The sequence below is a fragment of the Gadus macrocephalus genome, chromosome 9, assembly GCF_031168955.1.
Source record: "Gadus macrocephalus chromosome 9, ASM3116895v1".
Taxonomy (NCBI): Eukaryota; Metazoa; Chordata; class Actinopteri; order Gadiformes; family Gadidae; genus Gadus; species Gadus macrocephalus.
Genome location: NC_082390.1, coordinates 18953259 through 18978161, shown reverse-complemented (window position 1 = coordinate 18978161; position 24903 = coordinate 18953259). Strand labels below are relative to the sequence as shown.

General features: G+C 44.0%; 3 protein-coding genes across 11 annotated transcripts in view; 1 reads left to right on the top strand and 2 right to left on the bottom strand.

The window, feature by feature from the left end:
- hacd3 (3-hydroxyacyl-CoA dehydratase 3) overlaps nt 1–24903 on the bottom strand; it is a 114782-nt gene that overhangs the window by 11247 nt on the left and 78632 nt on the right. The window lies entirely within an intron of this gene.
- On the top strand, nt 1325–11841 carry c9h15orf39 (chromosome 9 C15orf39 homolog). Of its 7 annotated transcripts, XR_009527458.1 has the most exons (5): nt 1330–1560; nt 3886–7269; nt 7783–7817; nt 8762–8847; nt 8985–9115. XR_009527458.1 is itself a non-coding variant. In XM_060061862.1 (4 exons), the coding sequence occupies exons 2-4, from the start codon at nt 3915–3917 to the stop codon at nt 9003–9005; spliced, it is 3462 nt and encodes a 1153-aa protein (XP_059917845.1). In that variant the 5' UTR covers nt 1325–1560; nt 3886–3914; the 3' UTR covers nt 9006–9115. The 7 variants fall into 7 exon arrangements, 6 of the variants coding, with proteins under 6 accessions (XP_059917845.1, XP_059917844.1, XP_059917846.1 ...); XM_060061862.1 differs by lacking the exon at nt 7783–7817 and having other exon boundaries at nt 1325–1560; XM_060061861.1 differs by lacking the exon at nt 7783–7817 and adding an exon at nt 9377–11841 and having other exon boundaries at nt 8762–9253.
- On the bottom strand, nt 11507–24626 carry arih1 (ariadne ubiquitin-conjugating enzyme E2 binding protein homolog 1 (Drosophila)). Of its 2 annotated transcripts, none has more exons than XM_060061959.1 (14): nt 24134–24626; nt 22092–22159; nt 21849–21996; nt 20437–20529; nt 20288–20343; nt 19470–19536; nt 19254–19360; nt 18321–18363; nt 17961–18032; nt 17393–17523; nt 17176–17233; nt 16660–16920; nt 13457–13569; nt 11507–13349 (listed from the first exon to the last, which is right to left on the bottom strand). In XM_060061959.1, the coding sequence occupies exons 1-14, from the start codon at nt 24419–24421 to the stop codon at nt 13265–13267; spliced, it is 1590 nt and encodes a 529-aa protein (XP_059917942.1). In that variant the 5' UTR covers nt 24422–24626; the 3' UTR covers nt 11507–13264. The 2 variants fall into 2 exon arrangements, with proteins under 2 accessions (XP_059917942.1, XP_059917941.1); XM_060061958.1 differs by having other exon boundaries at nt 17173–17233; nt 24134–24625.

The window sequence follows — 24903 nt, the reverse complement described above, 5'->3', positions numbered from 1 at the left end:
TCCTTACTTTAAAGTCAGAACTACTAAAACGAACAATAACATGATCCAAAAGTAGAATAATGATGGAATGAATAATTAAACTTACAAGGGTCTGATTAGAACAGGTTTCATTGCAGATCCCTGGTGCTAACAAAGAATCTTCACATCTGTCTAAAGTTTGCACCTTGTAGGAGCACACTAAGATCCCAGAAAAGTCAATATTGGAGCTGCTTATGATTAACCGTTTCTAGGCGTTCTGATCTCAAGTATCATCAACCCTTTATTTCAATCCTGGTTCTCATTGGTTCTATAAACTATTCCATTAGAAATCCATCGGAGGTCATGGTTAATAGGATGCCAAGAGCGATGTAACTATTATTTGAATAGCTGGTACATTTCAGTGAATATCGTTGCCTGTGTGCAAATTCACTTTTTTTATTACATCTCTCAGTAAGTAAACATACAAATGAATGTTGGGAATACATTTGATTTCATAGGTCGGTTCTGACATTATGAGGCAAATGCTGCATGTTTGTGAATTCAAGATAATTAAGCGCTCAGGTAGTTGCATGACATTTTTTATTATCTCAACTTTTTTATTATCATAACGTCAATTTAGCTTTTCATTCATTTATTTCGTTTTGAATGTTGCTGTGAGTGTATGCCACATCCATTACCCCCTGGAGGCCACGTGTTGATGGGTCTTCAGGTGAGACGCCATGGCAACTGGAAATGAGGAGACAGGAAAGTTCTCTTAAGGGAGATGGCTCATCCCTTAGCAAGCATCCCTTTGCCTGAGATGCTACAGGGACCGATGAGACAGTGGGTCTACACAGAGCCCGACCTCGTTTATAACCCCCACAAACTACTTAGACAGAAACCCTTTCCGCAAATTAACATTCCTCCATCTCTCCACCATAATAACCCCTACAAATTTAATTTATTTATTTATATGAATTTATTAAATTAAAATAATATCCGTTAAACAAGTAAAAAAGAAAGAAGAACAAATCTCAAAATAGCAAAACACACAAGCAGGTGGGAGCATTTTATAGTCTCCCCTGCATGCAGTGCACCAGAACATGCACAATTAAACAGCAGCAGCCAGCAGCAGGCGAGCTGTCGCTCGCTTCAGGTCACCATCCCTGACCGCATTTCACCGCGTTTGTTAATTGACACGTGACTCTTTTGATACTCGATCAAGGCTGCATGCATATTCAATAAGTTGCCAAATAAATGCAGTTTAGCCACGATGTCAGTGGGTATCCATTAACCCCGCCCATTGATCAAAGCCAATCCTCTTTAGACACACACACACACGCACACACACACACACACACACACACACACACAGACACACACTTCATTTACACGCAAACACACACACACACACACACACACTCTCTTCTGCTCTTCTCCACTGGTTGATCAGTGTATTGTGTGCGAATTAGTGTGAGCTTTGCAGCGCACTGAATTCCCCCTCCAAGCGTCAACACTGGTCCCACGCTCACAACACGGTCCTGGGAAGCTGTGTTTCATGGAGAGTCTCAGGGCATGTAGTGGAGTTTTAACACTGGAGAGGTAAGACATATTATGTTTATTTGAAGTGTTTATTTGAAGGATTGGACTTGTGACAGTTGCACAGAACATCTGTCTCCTGGAGGGAACAGGAAAGGCATGAGCTTCTTAACGTGACGTCTCCGGGTTTATCTCTACCACAATGCTTACACCCGTGAGTCCAAGATACGATCAATATCATGCATTCATGATAAGGCAAGGAGTTTTGAGTCACAAGTAGGGCTAGCTTTTAAGATACGACTGATGGTCCAATATGACTGTTCTTTGAACTCACTACTTGTTTTAATGTGCGCCTTTAAACCGCATGTTCCTGGAGGGGTGGATTCAAGGTGATTCACCAAATTGTAGTCATTTGTTTGCTTACGTGAGATAATCATCTTTCCTCTGAACCTTGTTCGTACCTCAAGGCATTCCAATGTTGTGATACCTTGGTTTCACAATGTTTGAGAATTGGGCAGAGAAATTGTCAGCCCATGTCCTAAAAGCAATAGGCTACTTATTTCCTGTCAACTAAACTCGCTCCCGCTCCGTCTCTCTTTCGCTCCCTCTGTCTCCGTCTCCGTCTCCGTCTCTGTCTCCCTCTGTCTCTCGCTCCCTCTGTCTCTCTGTGATCGGATTATTCGTTTCACTTTCTCCCATGCACGTACAGATGCTATCATTCTGTGCAAGGAAGGTAGACCGTAGCAGAGTAAACTCCAATAGGCTCCTGGAGAAGAGATGTGATGTTAGTCCACGCGGGGTTCTGATCAGGCATTCCACAGCTCTCCCTGAAGGGTGTGCTGATCGTAGTGGTTGACCCTATTAAGCCTTATAGAAGTCTGTTATTTCCTAACAGGTCTGTAAAGGCAGCTGATATACCATTCACTCCACTAAGTGGCCTTGTATGGTTATCTGTTAACAACCTAACATATGTTCTGGTCTGAGCAGTTAACAGAGAACTACCAGAAGGTTGCCTGTGACATAAGTCATTCAGACTTTGTGTGTATGTGTTTGCAGTCTGACAATTACTTTTGGAGGTCTAATCAGATTGTACCTCTATTTTGTGGCCCTTGTTTTGTAGCTTACTTATCCTAATATCGTTAAATGTCACAGATGAAGTTGATTGACAACGTTTATAACTATGATGTAATTCCATCATTGTCCTTATGTGACTTGATTTCTGGTCAAAGGTTGTTTGACTTTAAACAAATGACCAGGGAAGTGTGTCTGTGTAATTTGCCCTCTACGAACTCGGAGGGAATGGGCCAAGAGGCAGAGGGCGAGATTGAAGAAGTAAAGTGATAATACAGCCTTACACACTTTGACAAACAGGTCATTTCCGATATGTGTTTATTGTTATTTGTCACTGGCTGGCAGGTCAGGCTTCCCATGATATGCTCAAGTTTGCTATTTTCCTACATTACCCAGAATGACTTAACCCCGTCTCAACATCAGGCCATAACATTCTGTTAATTGTATATTTATAAATTGATTGGTATTATAATGATTTGCATAACAGGCTTTATTATCAATTGTGAATGCTAGCAAGACATTTGGCAGCATGCTATGACGCATACATGTCAAACATGCCATCCAATGTTGCCCATCCCCTAGTGACGACGTTGGCAGGGTTAGAGAGCTGGAGACTCCAGCTAGCCTGGCAACATCACTAGCAGTTATCACGTGCTGGATTGACTCTTACTAAAACTAAACTCCGTCATTGAGCTGTAGCCAATACTTTTTGGTTAACATTTCAATAGGCAGCTCGTTCCTGAGGCTAGCATGTTCTTAAAGAAAAAGAGGGATGTTCATGATCAGACCGGTCGGCATGTCGAAACCTGGATGCATATTGTGCTCCCCGGGGCCAGAACACACCAGATCAGCAGGGCTAGCCGTGACTACCCGGACACTTCCTTTCCAACGAGGCCCTGCCTCTGCAGCTGTAGGGACATGAGGGCCCAAGCCCACAAAGCCCAAGTGCATTCTGGGTAGACCAGGCTGCTGTCCTCCTTCTCCATTAAGGAGCGCTGGTCAGGGGAACATTTCAAAATTTTATATGCACTGATTCTGAGACAGAACCCTTGAGTTTTTGACCTATTGGAACAATATTGTTTGTATTTGTTCTTCACTCAGAAATTGGGTTTCCTTTCATTTTATATACCAACTTGAACAAACACATTTTGTCCATTGCACACATATGTACTGTATATCAATAATCTCCTCTAAACCTAACGAGGCAATATGCCAATACTCCTATACTGTTTTCTAAGAGCCTTAAATCAGCCAACAAATAAGTAAACACATGGAACTAAGAGAGGCGATATCTAATGAAGTGTTTTTGTTCCTCAGGACAGGAGGACTGTTGGTGAAGTGGGCACATGATGGAAAGCCAACGGGCTCCGAGTCTCAAGGACCCCGCGGCTCAGAGTAAAATGCTGCTGTTTGAGGAGACGCCAGTAGGGGCCATGCCTGGGTTCCTTGGTCCCCGCGGTCAGAAGTATCCCGTGCCCTACTATGCTTACGACCCGAGAGAGAAGGACGAAGCAGGGCTGATTCTCGCCTGGAGCGGGCCGAGCGCTGGCTTGACGGAAGGCAGGAGTGCTGTGAGTCATCAGTCTGGCATGAGGGGCAACAGCCATAGCGTCTACCAGCCATACAAGAAGACTTTCAGCCCAGAGGAATGCCATTCACGTTCCCCCTCGGTGTGTGGCACCCCAGGCAAGCCCGTTTCCTCACAATACGCAAGAAGTCCGGATATGAGCAGTCCTTTGGCCTGTTCGTCAACATCTGTCATCAATCAAACAGCAGGACGTAGCAGTGCATCCCAGTCACCTCAAACCTCCATGCATCTAGCCATCCCCAAGGCGGTCTATGGACAAAGGCCATGCTGTTCTGAGCGGGGCTGTGTTTTAGGACAAAGATATGGTGTAGAGCATGTGACTCAGAGGGTGCCTAGCGCCGTCCATGAGAGTGACTGGATGAACACTGGTGCCCACTACAGCCGTCCATCTCCCATTCACAGAACTGCACCAGAGTCGTCTCTGCAACAAAAAGGGACTCACTTTGAACACGGTGGAGAAAGGCCGTTGCCAAAGGATTCCAATGGGGGAAAATACCAGAATTTAGGAGCATGTAGAGCGAGGACTATACCTGGTTACTTTGAGTCGCCCTTTAGTAGTTACCCGTGCATCCCAACTCACGCATTGTTTGGCTCATTAACTCCACAGAATTTGCAGACTCCCCCAAATGGATATCATGGCCTTCTTCCAGCCCACCCTCACCCATTCGAGCATATGACCTCAACACAACATAGACTTCCATCACAGGTTTGTCAGGAACCCTCTCCGATGTCCAAATATGGGCATCTTCCACAGCACCATGGGTTTTATTACCCTGAGGAAAATTTGAGGATGGAGGGTGCATCAGTATGTAAAAACATTGAGAAGATGCATAGAGAAAGTGCCTCTGCATTTTCTAATCATTTGTTCAAAAACGTACAGGAACATCGCCTTCTCTATCAGCCTGATCATGGGGATACTTCTATGATTAACTCTGTTGCCATGCCAAATCCCTCATTCTTTAGAGGTTTGGATCCACGCTATCCAGTTCCAAGGGTTCACATGACCGCCAGCCAAGTGAGAGGCTCACCAAAGGAACAACACACACCTCTGCTCTATCACACCAATGGTCTCACTACATCTCCAGTAGGCCAGCCCCATGGTTCACCAGTCTACTTGCATAGTGACAGTGGTAGCGCCCGATCACATGATAAACCACGTGGCTCCCCGCTGAACATGCATGTCGAGGCAAAAAGGCCCAGCGGGCATGTGGAAAAGTTATATCTTTCCCCGGGCAGATTACCAAGGAACAAAGTTCCACACAATAGCCCGCATGGAGAGCGATTCAGTACCCCCCCCACCATTGCCCCGGACCGGCCGCTGGACTACTCCTGTCATAAAGTCCATGTCATAACTTCAAAGCAGTCCAAGGACCATACAGATCCTACAGCTGTCCAAATGTCCCCAACTCACTATGGAGAACGTATTCACAAAGTTTACAGTCATGGTCATAACAGGGCGTCAACGACGGACACGTCTTCTCTGGTGACTAATGAAGACCATGGTACGTCGCCATCTTGTTTCTGTACAACAGCTTTTAAAGGAAAACTCAAGAGGAGTAATTCACAGGTTCCCAATGACTTCACCACCAGACCAATAAAATTTGAAAAATGTGATTCACCCGATGAGGAACTTTTAATCAAAAGACAAAAGTTGGAACTTGAGGGAGACTTAATGAAGAACGACAATTCAACTGATCATCATCCAATGCCAATCATTGATAATGTCTTTAGTTTGGCCCCCTACAGAGCGCTCCTGCAGGCTTCTGGTATGCTGCTCTCCAGTAAAAGGCTTTGGAGCATTGATCAGTGCACTAAACCATGTGAAGATAAAACAGACCCTTCTATACAAGATAAAGGACCAAGAGAAGAGGCAGAGCCCCCTTACGACGGCCCAGTGCCCAAAGAGCTGCTCTTCAGTAATGCCACAACAGTGAAGCCTACATCAGATCTTATTGAACAAAAAGCAATGAAGGTAGAGAAGCAGGAACTTGAAACAAATGACTGTGTAAACAGTCATAGTAAAGTGATTTCAGCGGACTGTTCCAAGGCTGCAGTAAAAGGGGAGGCCGCAGAGGTTTCTATTCCTGACACTGGCCCCATGTTTGTGATCAAGAAGTGTGAACCCGAAGAGTTTGACATTACCCCTCCAAATGAAGTTTTAGATGAGACTTCTAAAACATGCCATACCACACCAGATGTTGGATTAGAATCTTCCCATCAAGAAGATGTCCAGCCACCCCCTGTACAACTGGAGGCATTGAGTGAAACATCCTCTAAATCAACTACACCTGCTGTGCAATCAGAGGACACACTCGGCACCCAAAGCACCCCTCAATTTACTATTTCCAAATACAAATTAATCGTACCTGATACCCACGGCATTGCATCTCGCCGCTCAATAGAGAAGCCAGCCCTTCCATCCAACATGGTTGAGGTCAACATTCAACCTATTGTGGAGGTCCACAAGCCCCCTGTTCAACCTATTGTGGTGGTCAACAAGCCACTACCACTACCTGAGTTGGTGGCTGAGTTCAAACACCCTCCTCCGCAACAAACACCTCCCATACATGTCCGTGAGCGTTTCTTGAAGCTCCACCATTGCCTCTGCAACTTGGTGACTGAGGTGGTATCAGTCTCCCCAGAGCAGGCCCTCAGAGACTGGATTTGTCAGGTGGAGAAGGTTAACTCTGCACTTTCTGCTAACAAAAACCACAGGATATCCTGTCTACCGGCCGTCGAAGCCGGACAAGCTTGGCTTAATGTACAGATCCAGTTGGCTCTAGACAAGGTGCTACTCAGGATTGAGGAATATATCTCACAGGAACAATGTCCATTTCCACATGTCATGCGGACCGGGGCAGTGTTTATCCCCATGATGGTGGTGAAGAAGTTGCTGTTCCCTCAGGTCCAGGGTGGCCATATTGACCAGGTGCTGCAGAACCGTAAGGTGGAGCTGCGGCCCACCACTCTGTCTGAAGAGAAGCACCTCACTCAGCTCCACAGACAAGCCTTCTCGTCCAAACTCCGCAGGTTGATGTCCCTCAAACACCTGCCTCGCATCTACACCGATGTGCTAAACCTTTTCCATCATGCTTGTGTCTCCAAGCGCCTAGGTAAGATTGCAATCCCTTTGATTTTCTTTTTAGAATATCTGTGTTTTGGTATTACATTTGGATGCTTAGCAACATTACAAGAAAATAACCCAATGCATTTACATGTGACGAATCTTGAGTCAACAGAACCTACTTCCTTCTTCACAGGAGTTAGCGAGTAGCAGTAATGCAACTGTAAAAGAAAGTTGAGGTTACATGTGTCATCTTACTACATTGTATTGTTGCATTGTTCCCCAGGAACAATATAACTTTCACAACAATAAAAATGTTAAGTACTTGCACAACGAGCTTATGCATACACACCCCAGTCTGATGTTATTGGTATCATTTCCGGCTCCTTCTATTACATTCCTAGAAATCCTATCTCTTTTAAACCCATGTATCCCTCTAGAAGGAGACATTCGGACTGTTGGTACTTCTTCAAATGATGGAGGATTTATATTATTTTGTATTCTTATATTTTATTTTTCTTAAAAGACAGTGTTCCGTTTCAAATCCGTTTATTTTTTACAGAATCGTCCACATCTGATCTCCAAAAGAAAGTACAGGTATATTTTATTTTATGCTGTCACCAACTTTGCTTTCGATTCACTGCTTTTCCCCCATTATCACTATTGATGAATAGTTGCTCTTCACTATTCAAATTAGGGTTCGAGTCCCTTGCACCCTTATTTCTCCCTCATTCAATTCAGAACTTGGCTTGACTTTTGGCTGAATGGCTGAACAAGTCAAAGATGTGACGAGCGAGCATTATGACTTGTGAGAGTTAGATTATGTATGTGAGAGTTCATGAGGAGGAAGTGATACTCTAGCATCTTTGGCTCTGTGTGGGTAGGAGGGATTTCACTTCTTCAGAAGCCCTAGAGGCCCATGATTAACGCCTCACTAATAACACTGTTAATTAACCATTTGACTTTTCAGCAACGTTGTCATACGACTCAGAACGACTGTTTCCTGGGACTATTTTTAGTGATTTCTATCGTTGTCTTTTCATAATTCACTGAACTCAGTTGGACCGTCAAGTTCAGTTAATCCGTTCTATTCCTGTTTGAGGGTAGTGTTGGCTTGGCACGCTTTGGGGCACTTACTTCTGTAGCGGCAATTTTTCCATCTCCAATCTTTGCTTTGCCTTTTGCTTTACTTGACTTGTATATGAAAACTGCCCGAGGACAATCTCCTCTCAGACAGAGCTAACATATGACTTGATTCATCTCAATGTATAATTTGAGTAGGTAGCTCATATTCAGTGTTTATGTAATTTGGAAAAACCAATACCTGGTTATAAATAAGTTATAAATGCTATTTGTGATTGATTAAAGATTATTATGGGTGAAATGGCAATCTTGACTTCTTTAGGACTTGAGATACATAAAGGTTTTGCATACCTGTTTGACTTGTAGGTTATGTATGGCTTCTATTAAATGAATGTTTAATACTATGTGTGATTTGCAAATTTGAAACTGACATTTGGTCTCCATTATGTGTGTTGCAGGAGTAAAGCTGGATGGGTTCTTAAAGACGGAGCTAGAAGACCGCTCAGAGGACCCTGAAGGCCTCAACACTCCTGCATACATTAAGGTTTTCACAGCCCCACCGTTTCCAGGGTCTAATAGGCAGATGCATCCACAGCAAGAGGGGGAAACGTTGTACCCTATCAAAAGGAAATCTAAAAGCAGGGTGAAGAGATGTTCAAGGCAGGCGTTTCTGGATTACAGGTCTTCCTCGCCGAACATTGAAGTTGAAAACAAGGAGCAGGAGAGGAACTGGGACGACGTGAACTCACTGGGGGAAACCAAAACTGACGTGCAAAATGGTCAAGAAGGGTCCGTAAGGGTTGAAGCACTGGTAGGCTCCCCGGGGAGCAAAGAGAACACCTGGACTTGTCCCCTATCTTCGGATGAATTATCTACATCATCCAGTGACATGGAGATGGAGGGATCCTCCATCCCCTCCCTGGTCAACCCTGCCTTAGACTCTGTGAAAGGTAAATTGCGACCAAAGAAACCCTCGGGCATGATTCTCAAACTACGGAGAGTGCTATTTAGTAAGGGCCTCAATGGTAGAACCGCATGCTACAAGACGGTGTCTCATTCTGGGACCTTTTCAGACTTTTCCCCCACCAGGGCCAAAAACGGAGAGAGGCTGAAGGCCAGAAAGCCGGGAGGCAAGAAGGACCGCTTCCTTGGTAGGTCGACCAAGGTCCCCAACTGGAACCAGAGAAGGGAGGGCTTCTCCCGGGCCCTGCGTTCTCTCTCCGGCTCTCGAAGACGCAGCAGATCCCGTTTAAAGATCCAGTACTGCCCGTACCTGTCTGCCTGCCACAGCGCCGAGCACCGGAGGCGATGGGTGCTGCGCTCGGCCGTGCAGAGGGCTCAGGGAGCCATCAAGTTCTGCTACCCGGACTTGGTGGGAAAGAAGATCCTGCATCTGTACGAGGAGGACGACAAGTCTGAGGTGTGGTACAGGGGTGATGTGGTGAGCATCCACGAGGCTCACCCCAACCCCCTGAAGAACGTGTTTGAGGTCAAATACGACAGTGAACCTGAGTGGACGTACTTCCTGGAGCTGTTGATGGACTTTAAAAAAGGTTGGCTGAAGATTGCAGAGTAGGTCTTCGTTGGAGCTCTTCTGTGTGGGGGATGTTTGGACTGTTTGAAATCTGTTTTATAGACCTGTGACTTTGCACTTACTTTTTTCTAAGTCTTATTTGTACGTTTTGTATAATCAAACTATTAAAGTAGGATCTCACAGCTGTTTGTGAGATGTGTGAGGGAGTGCCCTTTATTGCTGTTGAATTAATATGCAACTTTCTGGTGGGTAAAAGCTATCTTTAATTCGTTTGACTCAAAACTAGCAAGATAGATCTTGTAGTTGATTTCACGCTTCTCTAAACCTTTGATAGACTTAACTTACTTAAAGGGTTAATGGTTTGGTTGTGATCACAAAATCTTCCTTTGTGTCTGTAATGAACATTGTTTGCAATTCATACACAAACCACTCTGCTTTTGGAACATCAAGTCACTTATATATAGCGTGTTTGAATGCATGTTCTATAGTTGCTGGTCTTGGCATTACTATGGATTTCAGAGCTGCTAATTGTCTGAGATGTGAAAAAGGGGATTTCTGATTGAATTGTCAAAATTCCCCTCATTAGATTTGTATTTGTTTTGTATGAAATGTTTTTAACATTGTTGGATTCTATCGTATGACATGAAGTAAACCTTTATGATTGAAGGAAAAACTGGTCGTTAGTCTACACTAAAGTTAAGTTTGAGGGTTATTTTGGATAGCGGGCAGCTATTCATCCATACACATACTGTACTCAATGTGAAGAATATACAGAAAATCCAAGTAAAATATCAAACGGGTGAATTACTTTTACCATCAAGTGATTTGCATCACTTGAGAACAAAAGGCCTTGTGTGGTCAAGATTGTGCAATGGTCCGAATTGTATGTTCATCACAAACCTGTGGCTTAAGAACACATTCCAGCCAGTCTATATATGGTTGTGTGCTTCCATCACTAAATTCCTTTTAGTATAGAACATCGAAAGCTTAATAGGTAACTGGGGCATGAAAATACATTCCTATTGTGTATATTCACTTTTTTAGTGGGTGTAAGGAGTTTTAATAAAATCGGTTTATCACAGCATACATGTATATTGTGTGCATTATGAAACAATCACCCATGCCAAAAGGGATGTTTGCAACATTTTGCACTTTAATATATTTCTCAAAAACAGACAACTAAAATGTATTTCCACATTTTTACACTATGTAAATAAGAAACACTTAATAGCATAAAGAAAAGATATATGTAGAAAAGTATTAAAAGTTTTTGGGATGTCTCAATTAGATGAAATTAGCTTTTGATTGCAAATATTAACTTAATTACTTATGAACTACTAGCAGACATAAACAGGAGGTGCTTGGATAAGCCTATTTCACCCAACTTTGTCGTTATATTTATGAAATGACTGAAAGACTAATTAATAGAAACGTAACATCACACAGCCACTTAGGCATCGTTATTGACACCGTTAGTTTACGTGGTGCGGTCATGGCCTGATTTAAAACAATTGTATTCAGTTTTTATCAATGTTCCCCCTATTCTGGAAGACGAGAGCTCTGTCAGAGTGCATTCACAATAGACAGTACAGGGTTGCATCATGGATGAACATTTGGTTAGTCATGAACCCGACCACTCCTATTCTAATGACTCACACAGTACTCCCAATTATGAGATTTCTCATGACATTTATTCAAATAAACCATACATTTTTTAAATTTTTGCTAGGATTAAAATAATAGATTTTTTAAACACAAACTTTTGGGGGAGGTCCCAAAAATGTTAAACTGGTGTAAAGGATGTGTTTGAAAGATGTCGACACCTTGTTGTCTTCAGACTTGAACTAGTAGCTGTATATTGGTGTCCTCTCCAGTCAGTCTTGTGAAGACTGCTGTAGCACAGACGTATGCATTTACAAGCAGAGCTTGACATCCAGAGCAACCACCACACTGAACAATGCAACACCTGCAGGGGCGCCAACATTTCAATATTTAATCTTCAACCCATGTGTGCGGAAAAACACAGGCTTGAATGCGAAAGCAGAACAGCGTTACAAAATAAATTCCACAAGCCTCAGACCTATATTCCTCTTCCGGTCACCTGTCTGTGTCTGTGTCTGTCTGTCTGCAAGGTCATCTGCGTAGCTTGGTTTAAAGCAATGTCTAAACTAACCGAAAGATCTCTTCAAAGAAGCGTGACGAGAATCCCGCCTTGTGGCATCCGGGACTCTGCGCTGGAGGGATGCGAGCACTCAACCCCGATAGTGCAGTGTTCCCGCCCACCCCCACTGCACTGTCGGTGTACTTCCCTCGTCGGACCTCCCCCACCCAGAAGGTGCTTAAAGATGGCCATTCTAAGCCATGTCGTGAAGGAGGGAAAAACAAGAATAAGAGTGAATGTCACTCAGTTTCACGTAAATAATCATTGCTGTATTAATGTTAAACATCCATTTTTCTTTTTAGGGGGGAGGGAGGGGCTACATTAAAGCATTAGCATCGGGGTAGAAGGACAGGTCAGGTGGATTCCATCACACCTGCCATCTTTTCTGTTGGATTCCTAAACCTGCTGTGCACAGCCAAGGAGTCCTTAGTTGAATCACTTGGCAACCGATATAAAGCCCCAAGTCACCGTAGAGTGGAAGAGTGTGACAGGTGCAGTGAACAGATGGGAGGACGATGCCCAGGATCTCTGCAGACCACCTTATTGCAAGGGGGGGAACAGAGACTCTACGAACACCGCAGAAATACACCTTTTTATATTGGTAAAGAATAAATATTTCTAAATTTAAAATGATGCAAACACGTGCCACTCTTGCTCTTTAACTTCCATGCATATGGATTATTTACAAATTGAAAAATACAGACTCGCTTATTTATCTTTTTTCTTTTTAAAAGATGTTTTTCTTTTTCCCCTTCTCTTTCCAAAAACGTGTTTCGCCCGTTCGATTCAGCCAATCCACATTAAGCAACCTAGACAAGAATCTCACCACATAAAGCAGACATGGCCTGGACACTTAAAGCTGTGTTGAAAACGTTGTCACACTATAAAAAAAAAAACAACGGAACAAAAGTCAAAATCAAAACACAAAAGATTCACAAGCAGAAAACAAAAAAATAAGGGAAAAAACAAATAGTTGAGCGGAGTTGTTGCAACACAAGCCAAAGAGGACGTACTTATTGGATTCTCTGCGGTCTCAAGACTCATTCTGTTGCTAACAATACTGTAGTACATTTAATCGTTTAATTTTACTCACTATTTATTTCAATATAATTTGTTTTGACGGTTTTGTTAAACAAATCCAGGAAAAGAAAAATGATGCAAAAGTGGTTGGTTTGCCGAGGGAGAGGTTTCAGGCTGCCCTGTTTAATTGCATCTGCGCTCTAGTTTGTCAAGAGACTCAAGAGTCTGTTGCATGGGGACGTGTCCTCAATCCTCAATGTACTCCCACAGGTCCTTCTCGTAGCCTTCATGCACGTGTTGTAGTAGGACTCTTCGTCTGCTCTCACAGTATCTACAACCCCACACACACACACACACAAACAACAAGAGTTAGCAAGTTCTTAACTCAGTGTACTTGGGGCGGCTTCGGACTTGGGCATCAGCGGTTCACAGACCTACCTGTACTTATCTTGCACTTTCTGCTTGATGTCCTGCAAGGAATCCTGTGAAATGTCTCGCTCCAAGTAGCCAGAAAGCACCTCGGTAGCATTTTCCAGATCAGCCTGGTTGTTCTGATAACGCACACAAACAATCAATTACATTTCACCCTCCACATTGTCGACTTGCGCCCTTTGCTGTGTCACTTTGAGATCCGGGGACTCTGACACAAAGGGGATGGATAAGAAATGATAAGGTGCAAAATGACACAAAAATAACAACTTCAACGTATTGTACATACATTATCATAAATTTCCCCCGGGCCGTCATATAACATGCTTTCTGTGCGGGATCAAATGAGTACAGATTCCTAGTTCACCTGGCCTGACAATGCCACACCAATTCAAATCAGTTTGGACCCTCCAAGATCATTCTCGATTACCATGGCTCGTCATCAACGTGTGGAGACCAAAATAGCTCTGGACGCAAACGGAGAGACCTACCACCAATCATAGCCACCAACCGGTGGTGGGATGCTTATTACCGCCCCGCAGGGCCAGTTGGAAAATTCTACTTTTAGCAAATTCAGTACAGCAAACACAACTCCTCTGCTGTGAAGGCGGCATGCCTATGGAAAACCTTGCCGAAGAACATCAGTACAATAAATAAACTGGATCCCTTCAAAGTTGCGCTAGCCAAACTACTGAAGTCATTCCCTGACACACAGCGACGAATGATAACTCACTTCTTGTGTGGCACCTGTAGAAAGGAACTATCGACGGGGTGATGGGTGGACATACATGATACTGTTGACCCGATGCGATCCCTGCCGGACCTACTCTATGAAGAACACATCTTCTCAACAAAAGCCTCTTAAAAAAGATGCTAGGGTTCTTCTAAAAATATATAAATTCCAGTTTCTTTAATACAGTGGCAGAACCGTTTCAACAAGCTTGACTTCTCAGTGGTAAGTCACTTTGGATGAACACGTCTGCCAAATGCGATAAATGTAAAATAAACTGCAGGAATGGCGCTCCTCTGTCCAGTCATTGTATCAAACCTGCCCTGTGTGGATACAGGGTTGTGATTGGCCGAGCTGGGTCAGGTCTGCTTGAGATCTGACTGACCCGGAGGGGACCAAAGCAAATAAAACATGACCAGTCTGGTCTCCGTAGTTTGAGAATCATCAGATCAGCCTGGGTCCTAAGCTAGGAGTTGATGATATGGGCAACAAAAAAATATGTCATTTTGACTTTTTTTCATTTTGACTGAAAACGAAGCAGTCACTTGTAAATGAAAGCAGCAAACAGATTCAAACATTAAGAAGTTGTGTAACATAACTAACAATAGATGAAAAAAAAAAAAAAAAAATAGCAATATTAGCCTCTAAAAAACAGCACGTTTGTGGAAAGCTCATTGTGGGACTGGCTCGTAGTGGCTGTTATTCTGCACCACGGCTGAATTTCTTGAACGTCTTCAAATACTGTATTAGGGGCCCACTAACACCTATATAAAAGCATCCATAAAGTAGCCCGCCATGGGATCTTTAAGTCCCGTCAGAGACGGTTGGATGTCCTGAATGGTGACGTTTGTGGGTAACTAAAACAGACTACTTTGAAGAAGTAAATGTGCTTTACATCAGGCACGTAATGAACAACCATCCCGGTTGAATTATCCGGACAAAACGAATCATGTCAACTATTTACGAAAATGAGCGCTTTCCAACAATTTTAAACCCTCTCAGCCTCATGTAGGCTACTGAAGACAAGCTCTGTCCTTTCACCGAAATATCTAGAGGATTCAATAATAATGGAGTTTCACCAGACTAAAAGAGAGCAGCGAATGGCAGTGTGCTACACTACATACTGAAGAGGGCCCATCTAGTCCGGAGCTAAGTCACTTCGGAAACTCTTGTTACCAAGAAAATGGAGGCGGAGCTTGTTCTGGCCCTGTTGGTCTTTCCAGAGCAACAGCTTGCATCAGACAAACTATCCATGTCTAACAGTGGTTTCCCTCCCTCCCTCCCCACAAGGGCGCTTCATCCCTGCGCTCTTATGCCGCTTTTCCACCGCACATGTAGCTCGACTCGACACGACACGACTCGACACGGTAGCAGCACGGGTGCTTTTCCACCGCAAATAGTACCTCCTGGACGTGGGCGGGGTCGGCTGCGCGAAAGGGCCGTGACGTATTTGTGTACGCGACGCAAACAACACATACGCAACCCACACATGGACAGAACCCACATAACAACAATGGAGGACATCGATCGCATTACTATTATTAGCTGGCATGTTGAAGAAGTTGGAGAAGTGGAACATGTTGGCTGCGGCGCTGCTATGGATGTTACCAGCATGGTTGCCATGTCGCTCTCGTGACTTCGTCACACTCTCTGGCCAATCAGTCGCCGGCCGTCTGCCGACGTCACCTTTTAGCATCGGCTCAGCTCGCTTGGAACCTAGAGCGAGTAGGTACTAGAAAAAGCAGCCACTTCAGGTACCAGATACCATGGTACCGCGGTGGAAACGCAAAAAATGCGAGCTGAGTCGAGTCGTGTCGAGTCGTGTCGAGCTGGTACCATGCAGTGGAAAAGCGGCATTAGCCACTTTTCTACGACCGAACAACGCCCGTGTACACACACAGGCCCTAAAAGCTGCCTTCACACTTATAGCTCAGTAGACTCTGCCCCATTCAGAGGTGAAGATTCTTTGTTGCGCTTTAATTTTGGTTTGGTTGTTGGCTTGTCTCCTGGATAGACCATCCGGGGGAAATGGAAATATCTTCCTTTTTGCGGACAATCCTAATGAAGAACATCAACTTTGTGTGGTCATGGGTTTTTACATTTTGCTCCTACAACTTAAAAATAACTAAGTTTCCACCATTCAGCCACTGAATAATTAATAACCCTCCCTGTTTCAGTGAGTGACCACCAAATTGCTTTATATAGTCGTCAGACAGTATTTTGACGAAGGCTTTGAACTCCAATGCCAGGTCTGGTGTGGCTCATGACTCATTTTAACCTGGGATAAGGTAACGTACACCTGGCTGTTTACCTTTATTAATTTCCAGTTTGCAGCCAAAGACATTCAACCCAGAATGTATTGTTGCTTGGTTGTCTTCCTATAGTTGGGTGGCTTCACGCCCACGCCTGATAACAACATCTCCAAACCAATAAATGCTTTTCCACATAATTCAACAGCGCTGCAATTTAACAGTAGACGCACCTCAAAAATGATGGACTGGTTGTTCTTCTTGAGGTAGAAGGCAAAGACGTAGGTGAACATGAGCGTGGAGCGGCACTGGCACAGCACGTCCACAGCCTTCTTCAGGAACTGCACCTCGATCCACGACATGTTGTGCTGCTGCATCTCCTCCATCTTCTGCTTGACCTGCGCGTACAGCTTGTGCTCGAAGCGCAGGCTCTGCATGTGGTTCATGTAGCGGTTGCAGTAGAACAGGTACCTCTGCAAGGCCGCCCTGGAACGCTGCGAGAGAGCACAACACCTCCTTTTGTTACAGTGAAGAGGCAGCGCTGCCTCCTGCTGGGCAAGCGGGTGCAGCCAGGCCAACGTGTGCTACGGTACCGTTCAGAGTGGGGGGGGACATGATCCCTTCGTCTCGGCAGTGTGGGAATACGAGGTTAGCAGAGGACACATTGTATGGTACATTGTATGGTACATTGTATGGCAGCGAATTGAAATATAATCAAGGGTACAGGAGGCTAGAAACATCACTACAACCTCCTGTGCGTCGCGGGCTGCCTTGGCGTCATCCTCGTTGTAGCGGTTGCAGTTGTACCTTAAAAAAATAACAATAATTGCATTATCACATTAGGTTACCAAATGATCACGCATAAGCATATTATTTACAAACATTATTCAATTAATTATTCTATGAATGTGACAGATGTATGACACACACAAACACACACACACAGAATTTGTTGTCTTAACATACCAGGCAGAGCCATGAGGTTCCCATGGGCCTAGACATACCCAGCAGAACTCAGCTTTGCAGTTCTGGTTCCGACAAACCATGTGATTGCAGCCTCCATCTTTCTCAATAGTCACATGGCATTTCGGACACTCCTGTTGGAAGAGGAGGAGAATGGGACAGAGTACAGCGTGGCCGTGAGCAGAGTTCCGGTCAGCGTGTTCACAGGGACATACACGCATGCAAAATTAAAACGATTGGTCATTGAAAATACGTAATGCTATATAGCAACGTGTAGTCGTTTAGCAGATGTTTTTATCAAGCGCAACTGACAAGTGAGACTGGCAACAAACAAGTTGCATAGAACAACAAGCATACAGGCCAGTCAATCATGATATTCATTAAAAGAACAATTGTTATTGCGAAAAAGATTTGGTTGATGGTGCATTGGACAAAAAAATTTGCCATCAATGGCACAGCCTTCAATTAAACTGCAGAAATAGGGTTATCATTTTAAGGTAAGAGAAAGGTGAATGAAACCACAGTTAATATTTTACATTTAAACACTCATGGTTCTTAGACTAGTGCCTACCTTGGTATTTGCAGCAATCCAATTTGATGTCTCACTGTCATCATCACATTTCTTAATCCACTTCCGCAACCACTGAAATAAACAAACCAGAGTCAGTGAGAAGCGCTCAAACAATTCAACAGCAGGTCAGTTTTGAGGCAAGTCAGGAATGGCACTAATGGTGTTGTGGGCATGGTCTGGGTCCCACTTCCTGTGAGAAAACAAGGCAAGTCTCCTGCAGGCTCTGCAGCACACCGAATGGGAGGCTAGAAGCCTTTGTTTCAGTTCTTCAGCCGCATGATACAAAAAAAATAAGGAAAAAACCTTTCAAACATCTCAAGTCACGAGGAGGGGGGGGGGGGGGGGTTTGTTTGAACATACCTTGCACTTTACAGGATCATGCCAGTTCTCTCCACAGTTGAAGCTGCAATGAATGACAAATGATAAATAATTGAGTTGGAACCAATTCCTTTTAGTATCGCTCTAATCGCTGTTCCACGAGTCGTACTATGTTACAGCAGAACTTTTAGGGGGGGGGGGAGGAGGCACAGAGCCTGACCAGGAAACCAGATACTACAGGGGCGGAGACAGGCCTTACTTCCTGTTGCGTAGGGAGTAATTAGACCGTCCAACTCCAAGCTTTCAGAAGGGATTTTAATAAGTGTATTGGTACAGTGGTACAGGTCAGGTCATGTTTTAGTTTTTTTGATTGACTAGTGCTGACCGGGTGTTCGCTTCCTACGCTCTTCCAGGTCCCCGCTTCCAGCAACATGATTGATCGATACAAATAAGAACCGTAAGAAAGTGAAATCCCCTGGTTCACCCAGCTCGTCTGCCATCAGACTTTGGCTATTAAATGTAAAATATTAATCCAAAGACTGATTTGTTCGACTATCATTCAAACTAGTGCTCTTAATATAAACAAAGTTTTACTAAAAATAAAAGTAGCCAATAGGAGGAATCAACAGTGTTTACATCAACTGTGATTATAACCATGTGGAACACACTACTGTTGGTCTTCATTGACCGCAGAGGACTGGGAACCTCTCACAAGCTGATGTTTTAAAGCCATATTAAACAACAAGCTATAAACAGCACGACGGCTGCTTTGGCTAGGCTCTATGCATGCACATTGCTGATGTCCAGATGGATCCAGGAATCCTGGGGAGGCTCCAAGAGTGTCCTGCTGGCTCATCTATGCCACAGGCCGAGCGGTGGCTTGTGAGCAGACTACGTCCTTTGAAGGTATAAGTAACGCTCCACTTTTAGGGGAGATGGAGGGCAGCTGTGGGCCCGGCCATGACTTGCTCTTACCAGAACTGCCGGCCGCACTTGCACCTCACAGGCTTGGCGTCGGGGTACTGCACTTTGACGACGTGATGGCAGTCTGGCGCAGGGCACCACTTTAACAGTCTATTACACTGAAGAGGGAGACACGGAGAACAGTATGAGATCACGTACACCATGTGAAAGCCGGGGCATAAATCCATAGATGGCATGTTGCGTGGCAGGGATATCAGGCCATCTTACCTCTACAAAACTATTTGTAATTAAATGCTGGTACTTCAACTTCACTTTTGAATCTGTTATGAGGCGCCTGCAGGGAAGATCAACACAAACATTAGCATCCATTGCATTGAACCAGCATCTGAGGTCACATGTCCCATGGTGAAAACAAAACTGCCACAATACGGAGGACAAAGCTCTGCGTTTCTAATGGCGATATGCCAGCAATGCAAGCAAGAACTTCATTGAGGAATGGCACAACGCTTATGAGGCCAACTGTTGGGCCAAAGTTAAATTAGTGTTATACATAGTTCCACTTTATAGCGGTAGTATTCATAGATGTCCTTTTTGTGTATGAATCGCCATACAAGCTAACCTGATAACACATTATCCACCACCCTTATAGAGAGGGGGGCCAAGATGTGGATTAAGACATTACTATCAGCCTCAGCACTATGCCAACAGATTAGCCTAGATGTCAATACAACAAGGACAACCTCCAATCTCGGCCTGTCTCACCATGTGCAGGGGATGGGAGAGTAAACCAGAAATCACCAGAGGTTACAGCGTTTTCATATATATCTTTGTACTCTTAATTCATCAGGGTTATAAATTCTTAGACGTAGAGCCAGCCGATTAGACAGGCTGCCAGCAAGAGGTTCAATTTTTTTCAATCAAAAGACTGACTTCACTAATCACAAAACAGAGCAAATGAATACAATACATTACAACATGGTTCAAGGTTTAATTCAGAGATACTGTTATGGCTAAATGGGCGGTCCATTCAGATAAAATGACATCCCGGGTGGCAAATACAAATGAAGCAAAAACAAGATACTCACATGACTGTGTTGTCATCAACCAAAATGTCACAACTATGAGCGGGACAAGAAATTGTCTGGAAAGAAGAGGGGGAAAACACAGGGGAATGACTGATTTGTCTGCTCTTGAAATATGCTCATCTAAACATTTGGTCGGTGCTGGTAAATACCTGGCCCATCCCTTCCTCTATGATTTTGGTGGTCAGGTAATCTCCCCAGCACTGCATGCAAAACTTGTGTCCACACTCCAGGCCAGTGAAGTACTGTGAAAAGGGAAGAAGATGATGCACCAGGGATAATAACCAAGCCACAATTACATGCATAACAGCAAGAGGTAACACAACTGAGGAAAAGCTGTTGTCACCCATCTGTGGAGGGCTGAGCGGTGCAACAGTGTGACTGCCGTGTGACACACCGGTGTGTCGATAGTACACCCGCAAGAACCACCCCAACCAACCCAGCACTGCCTATTCCCCCCCATCGACCAGGACAACAGCACTGTGTGCTGTGCTTGCAGATTATTTGTGTCCATTTAAGTTGATATGATTTAATGAGTGGTGCGCTGAAATATTGTATCTTCTTTGATAGTCTCCTCTAATTTGGTTCTGAAAACACGGCTGATTTAGAAATTAGACGGACATTACTTAAATCTCAAGCTACGTCTTGCTTTCGAAAGATGAATGCATGCATTTATAAAATCACATATCAGTTACAATCAAAAACAATAAGACACACGATATAGCCCATTAGGCCTACTAAGGAAAGCCTCAGTAGGAGATATGGATCTAATAATAATAATGGCAAAAGTAAGATTTTCTAATTACATAATAATAATAATAATAATAATAATAATAGGAACCAATGAATAATAACCACTCACGTAGTTGAGAAGTCGGTTATGACTATTTAGTGTAAAGTATCAATGTACAATTTGGGACAGTTTCTTAAATATTGAGACGAAGCATATATTTGGTATATAAGTATATTGTATGTGAACAATACACAAACATAACAGTGATATCTCAGCGCGGTGCCATCATGACTGATCTCCTTAGCTTCCAGCGTAGCGCTTTTATCTGGCGACGCTGGTTTTGGATCTAACGGCCCACCGAGCCTCATGGGCATTTCATCCTGCTCAGACGGCCACGCGGGGCTTTTGTCCCGAGGGTCATTCATTGCAACGTTGGGGTGCATGAAAAATATACCATCAAACAACTCTAAGAATATTCAGAAACTATTGAGCCCCTCTAGAGTGTGTATTATTAGGAGAAGAAATATGATACTGAATACAAAACAGGTATGTGCAACAAGTCTGTGCAGAACAGTGTGGAACTGGAGATTTGGACTAAGAATCTTAAAGAAAAGAAGTAAAAATGAATTGTTTCTGCAAATCAGACCATGAAAAGGGGATTGTGATCTGTCCACCGAATGAATGGTGCCCGTTACATATCTCAGAGTCAAGTCGACACACCGTCTATTGTACACATGCACAGCTCACGGAGAAAGAAGACAGAAGACGGGTGACCGAGAGATTCCCAGATGGTAGTCAGTCTCAATGTCCATGCACTGTGAGGAAACTCACCGAGTTGGGGTAGTTGAGATAGCAAATCTGACATGGCATGTCCTGTGCAGATGATCTCGTGTTGATGGATGGACGGGTCCGAGACTTCTTACTAGGGTTGATCACATGACACTCTGAGAACAGCTTGTCCAGGTTACCATCAAAATATCTGGAGGGATGAAAATTAAGAGAATACATCAATAAAAGATGGCGTATGAGCGTCAAATGGAATTAGATGCACCTTTGAATTGCAGTTATACGTGCCTTTCCATGAGCTTCTCTTTGTCCCAGTTGAAGTGACTGAGAAGAATACGGGTAATTGTTGCTGGATTCTGGAGGGAAGAACATTGATATACATCAACATGCAGTTTGTATCAACTCTACAACGCCTGCTATTGGGCCTTTAAGGTCAAATAAAGTTTCCTATGTTTGGTCGAGGCCACCAGCATAACATATTTAAAGCATTGGGCTCAGCGTAGGGATTGTTTTTACTTTGACTGCCTGATGTAACATGCAAATGTCAGTCTCAGAAAGTCTTACAGCAGTGTACAAAATGTCAAGTGACAACAGAGAAAGATCACTGCGGCGATAACACATTTTTCGGAGTTCATATATGCATCTTTGGGGTTGTCTAGGCCATTAAACCCTCATAGTACAGCCATCAGGCTGTACTATGAGGGTTTAATGGCCTAGACATCTACTAGTGTGAAGGTGCAATTCCGACCCAACCCTTTAAGTTCAAGAGCTAATCAATTTGGATCATGATTTGAGTGCAAGATATTTTGACACTGGGGAGATTCCAGAGCAGGACAGTCAAGAGGTCAGGGTGTTTCCATTTCAGAATGATTCTGGGTTCAAACCCCAATGTCTGCAGGTTAGGCACCCCTGAACAAGAGGCATGACACCCATCTGCTCATTGATGACCTGCATCTAAAAAACGTCTCCCCTGCTGTACGTCTTTGCAACAGTTATCCCTTTACAATAGCAAGGATTTTCCAACTATAAACACCAGCATAATTTCACAAGGTATAGGTCACAGCCTATACTAGCAAGATATAACCGGAGTATTTCCATTTCATTAAACTATCTCGCTAACTTTAGTTAGAATTCTGCATGGTTTATAAAATGATATATTTGTATTTTGACTGCAATGTTTGCTGCGAGCCTCCCAGCTTGTCATTCCCGCATTAATGTCCCCCAGTGGTAACTCTGCCTCAAGTCTATCACAGAAGCGTTCAACACCTCGGGACGCACACCTGCCAACGCACACCGTTACAAAGTCAACAAATCACACTGACTTAAGTCTATCAATCACTGATATGCTCAGGTGCTTTGTATTAAATGTTATTTTATATACATTTGACAGCGTCTTCGGTCAGCTTTTATTCTCTCTATTTCCACCTAGAGAAAGTAATATGCCTCAATGCTATTTTTAGTAGACACCCCACCAGTGTCTACTGCCCTCATGTCAGCTTGGATTGCGTAAGGATACCTTTATTTGTGTTTGGCAGGATCAAGCAACAATAATAACACTGTTATAGTGTTAATCTTTGTTGTCATGTCAAAGTCTAACTACAAGGCCTAAATAAGGTCAGGTCACGACCAGGCTCATGTGTCGCCTCAGACCACACTGAGAAGTGCCAGTAAGACAATTAGCTTAAATCAGAATAGAGCCAAGGTCTTCCAGTAAAGCCTACATGGGTTGTTTGGTTTGGAATCATTTGAACGGGTAAAGGTTTGAGATGAGAGAACGCGTCAACAGGATTTGACTAGCCGCTAGCGATAGCAGCTCTAGCTTCGCTAGCGCGATGACAAATCCTTCCTTACCCTGGCGAAGATATTAACTTCTTAAATCGCACAATAATCATGACACAGGACAATGTTTGGCACTTGGGGGATTGCTCGGGTGCTAGCTAACTACGAAAACAAACGATTACAAGGATGTATTTTTTATTTAGTCTGTTAAGTCACAGCTAATCGGTCGTTAGCAGGGAAAGCGATGCTAGGTGCCAACTTCTCAGTCGGGAGCCGACTACTCCCCGGGATCCATTACATCGCAACAGTAACAACTTAAACGTGGGTAATCTAATTTTTCTTAATGGTTTGAACAATTACCACCATCCCAAAATGATTACTTTATTAAGAATGGTTCCAATTCATCCTAACGGTTACTTTTAAACACTGCCGACTGTGACACTGACACTCCAGCAAGTAGCCTAGCCCTAGCCGGCTAAGCTAACGGCCTGCTCGGGATCCACTCCCACCACCCCAGGTTCTCCTCCATGGCTGACATATCAAAACCCTACCTGGATGACCTCGTTGACCTCCCGTATACACTCCACCATATGCTGGAGGATCTGCTCCGCGGTCAGCACTTCAAAACGGTAGTCTTCTTCCTCCTGCCCTGGGCCGTGTCCACTGCCCCCGGTGTCGCCGCCGCAGTCGTCCCGCTCCCCGCCCGCAACCACGGGGTCGACCAGCTCCACCTCGCCGAGCTCCAGGGTGTCGTCCTCGGGCTCCTCTTCCACGCTGTCCTCGCTGCATTCCTCCTCCTCGTCGTCGAACTCATAGTTATAGCCCTCGTCCGAGTCCATTCCTAGGAGTGGTTATCAACGGGGTGACAAGCACTGAGCCTGAGGACCTTATCCGTGTGAAACGGTGTTCTGTATAATCTCACGAATTCGTCCCGACCCTAATTTTCCACCGCAGCCGAAAAATAACAACAAAACGTCGCGGCGGCTGCTACTAAGCCAACAAAGAGAGCCAGCGTCGCTCTCTGACGAGGCCCTTACGTCAGATCACGGAGCCCCTACAACTCCAATAAAACCAAAACAACCCCAGTGCATGTTGAAAAACACGTGCAACGACATAATATTATAGTTCTGAAGCGTTGCCTTAATAAAAAATATTATATATGCGGGTTATTGCAATGCAAAGTATTTCACACCTCTGCAGAGGTTCATGCACATTGCACATATTTTGTGGTGCATTATTAGTCTGTTAAAACAACTTGCCATTGGCATTGTTTGCTTATGTATTTATTTATTTTATTTATTTAGTCTTTAATTGTTGTACC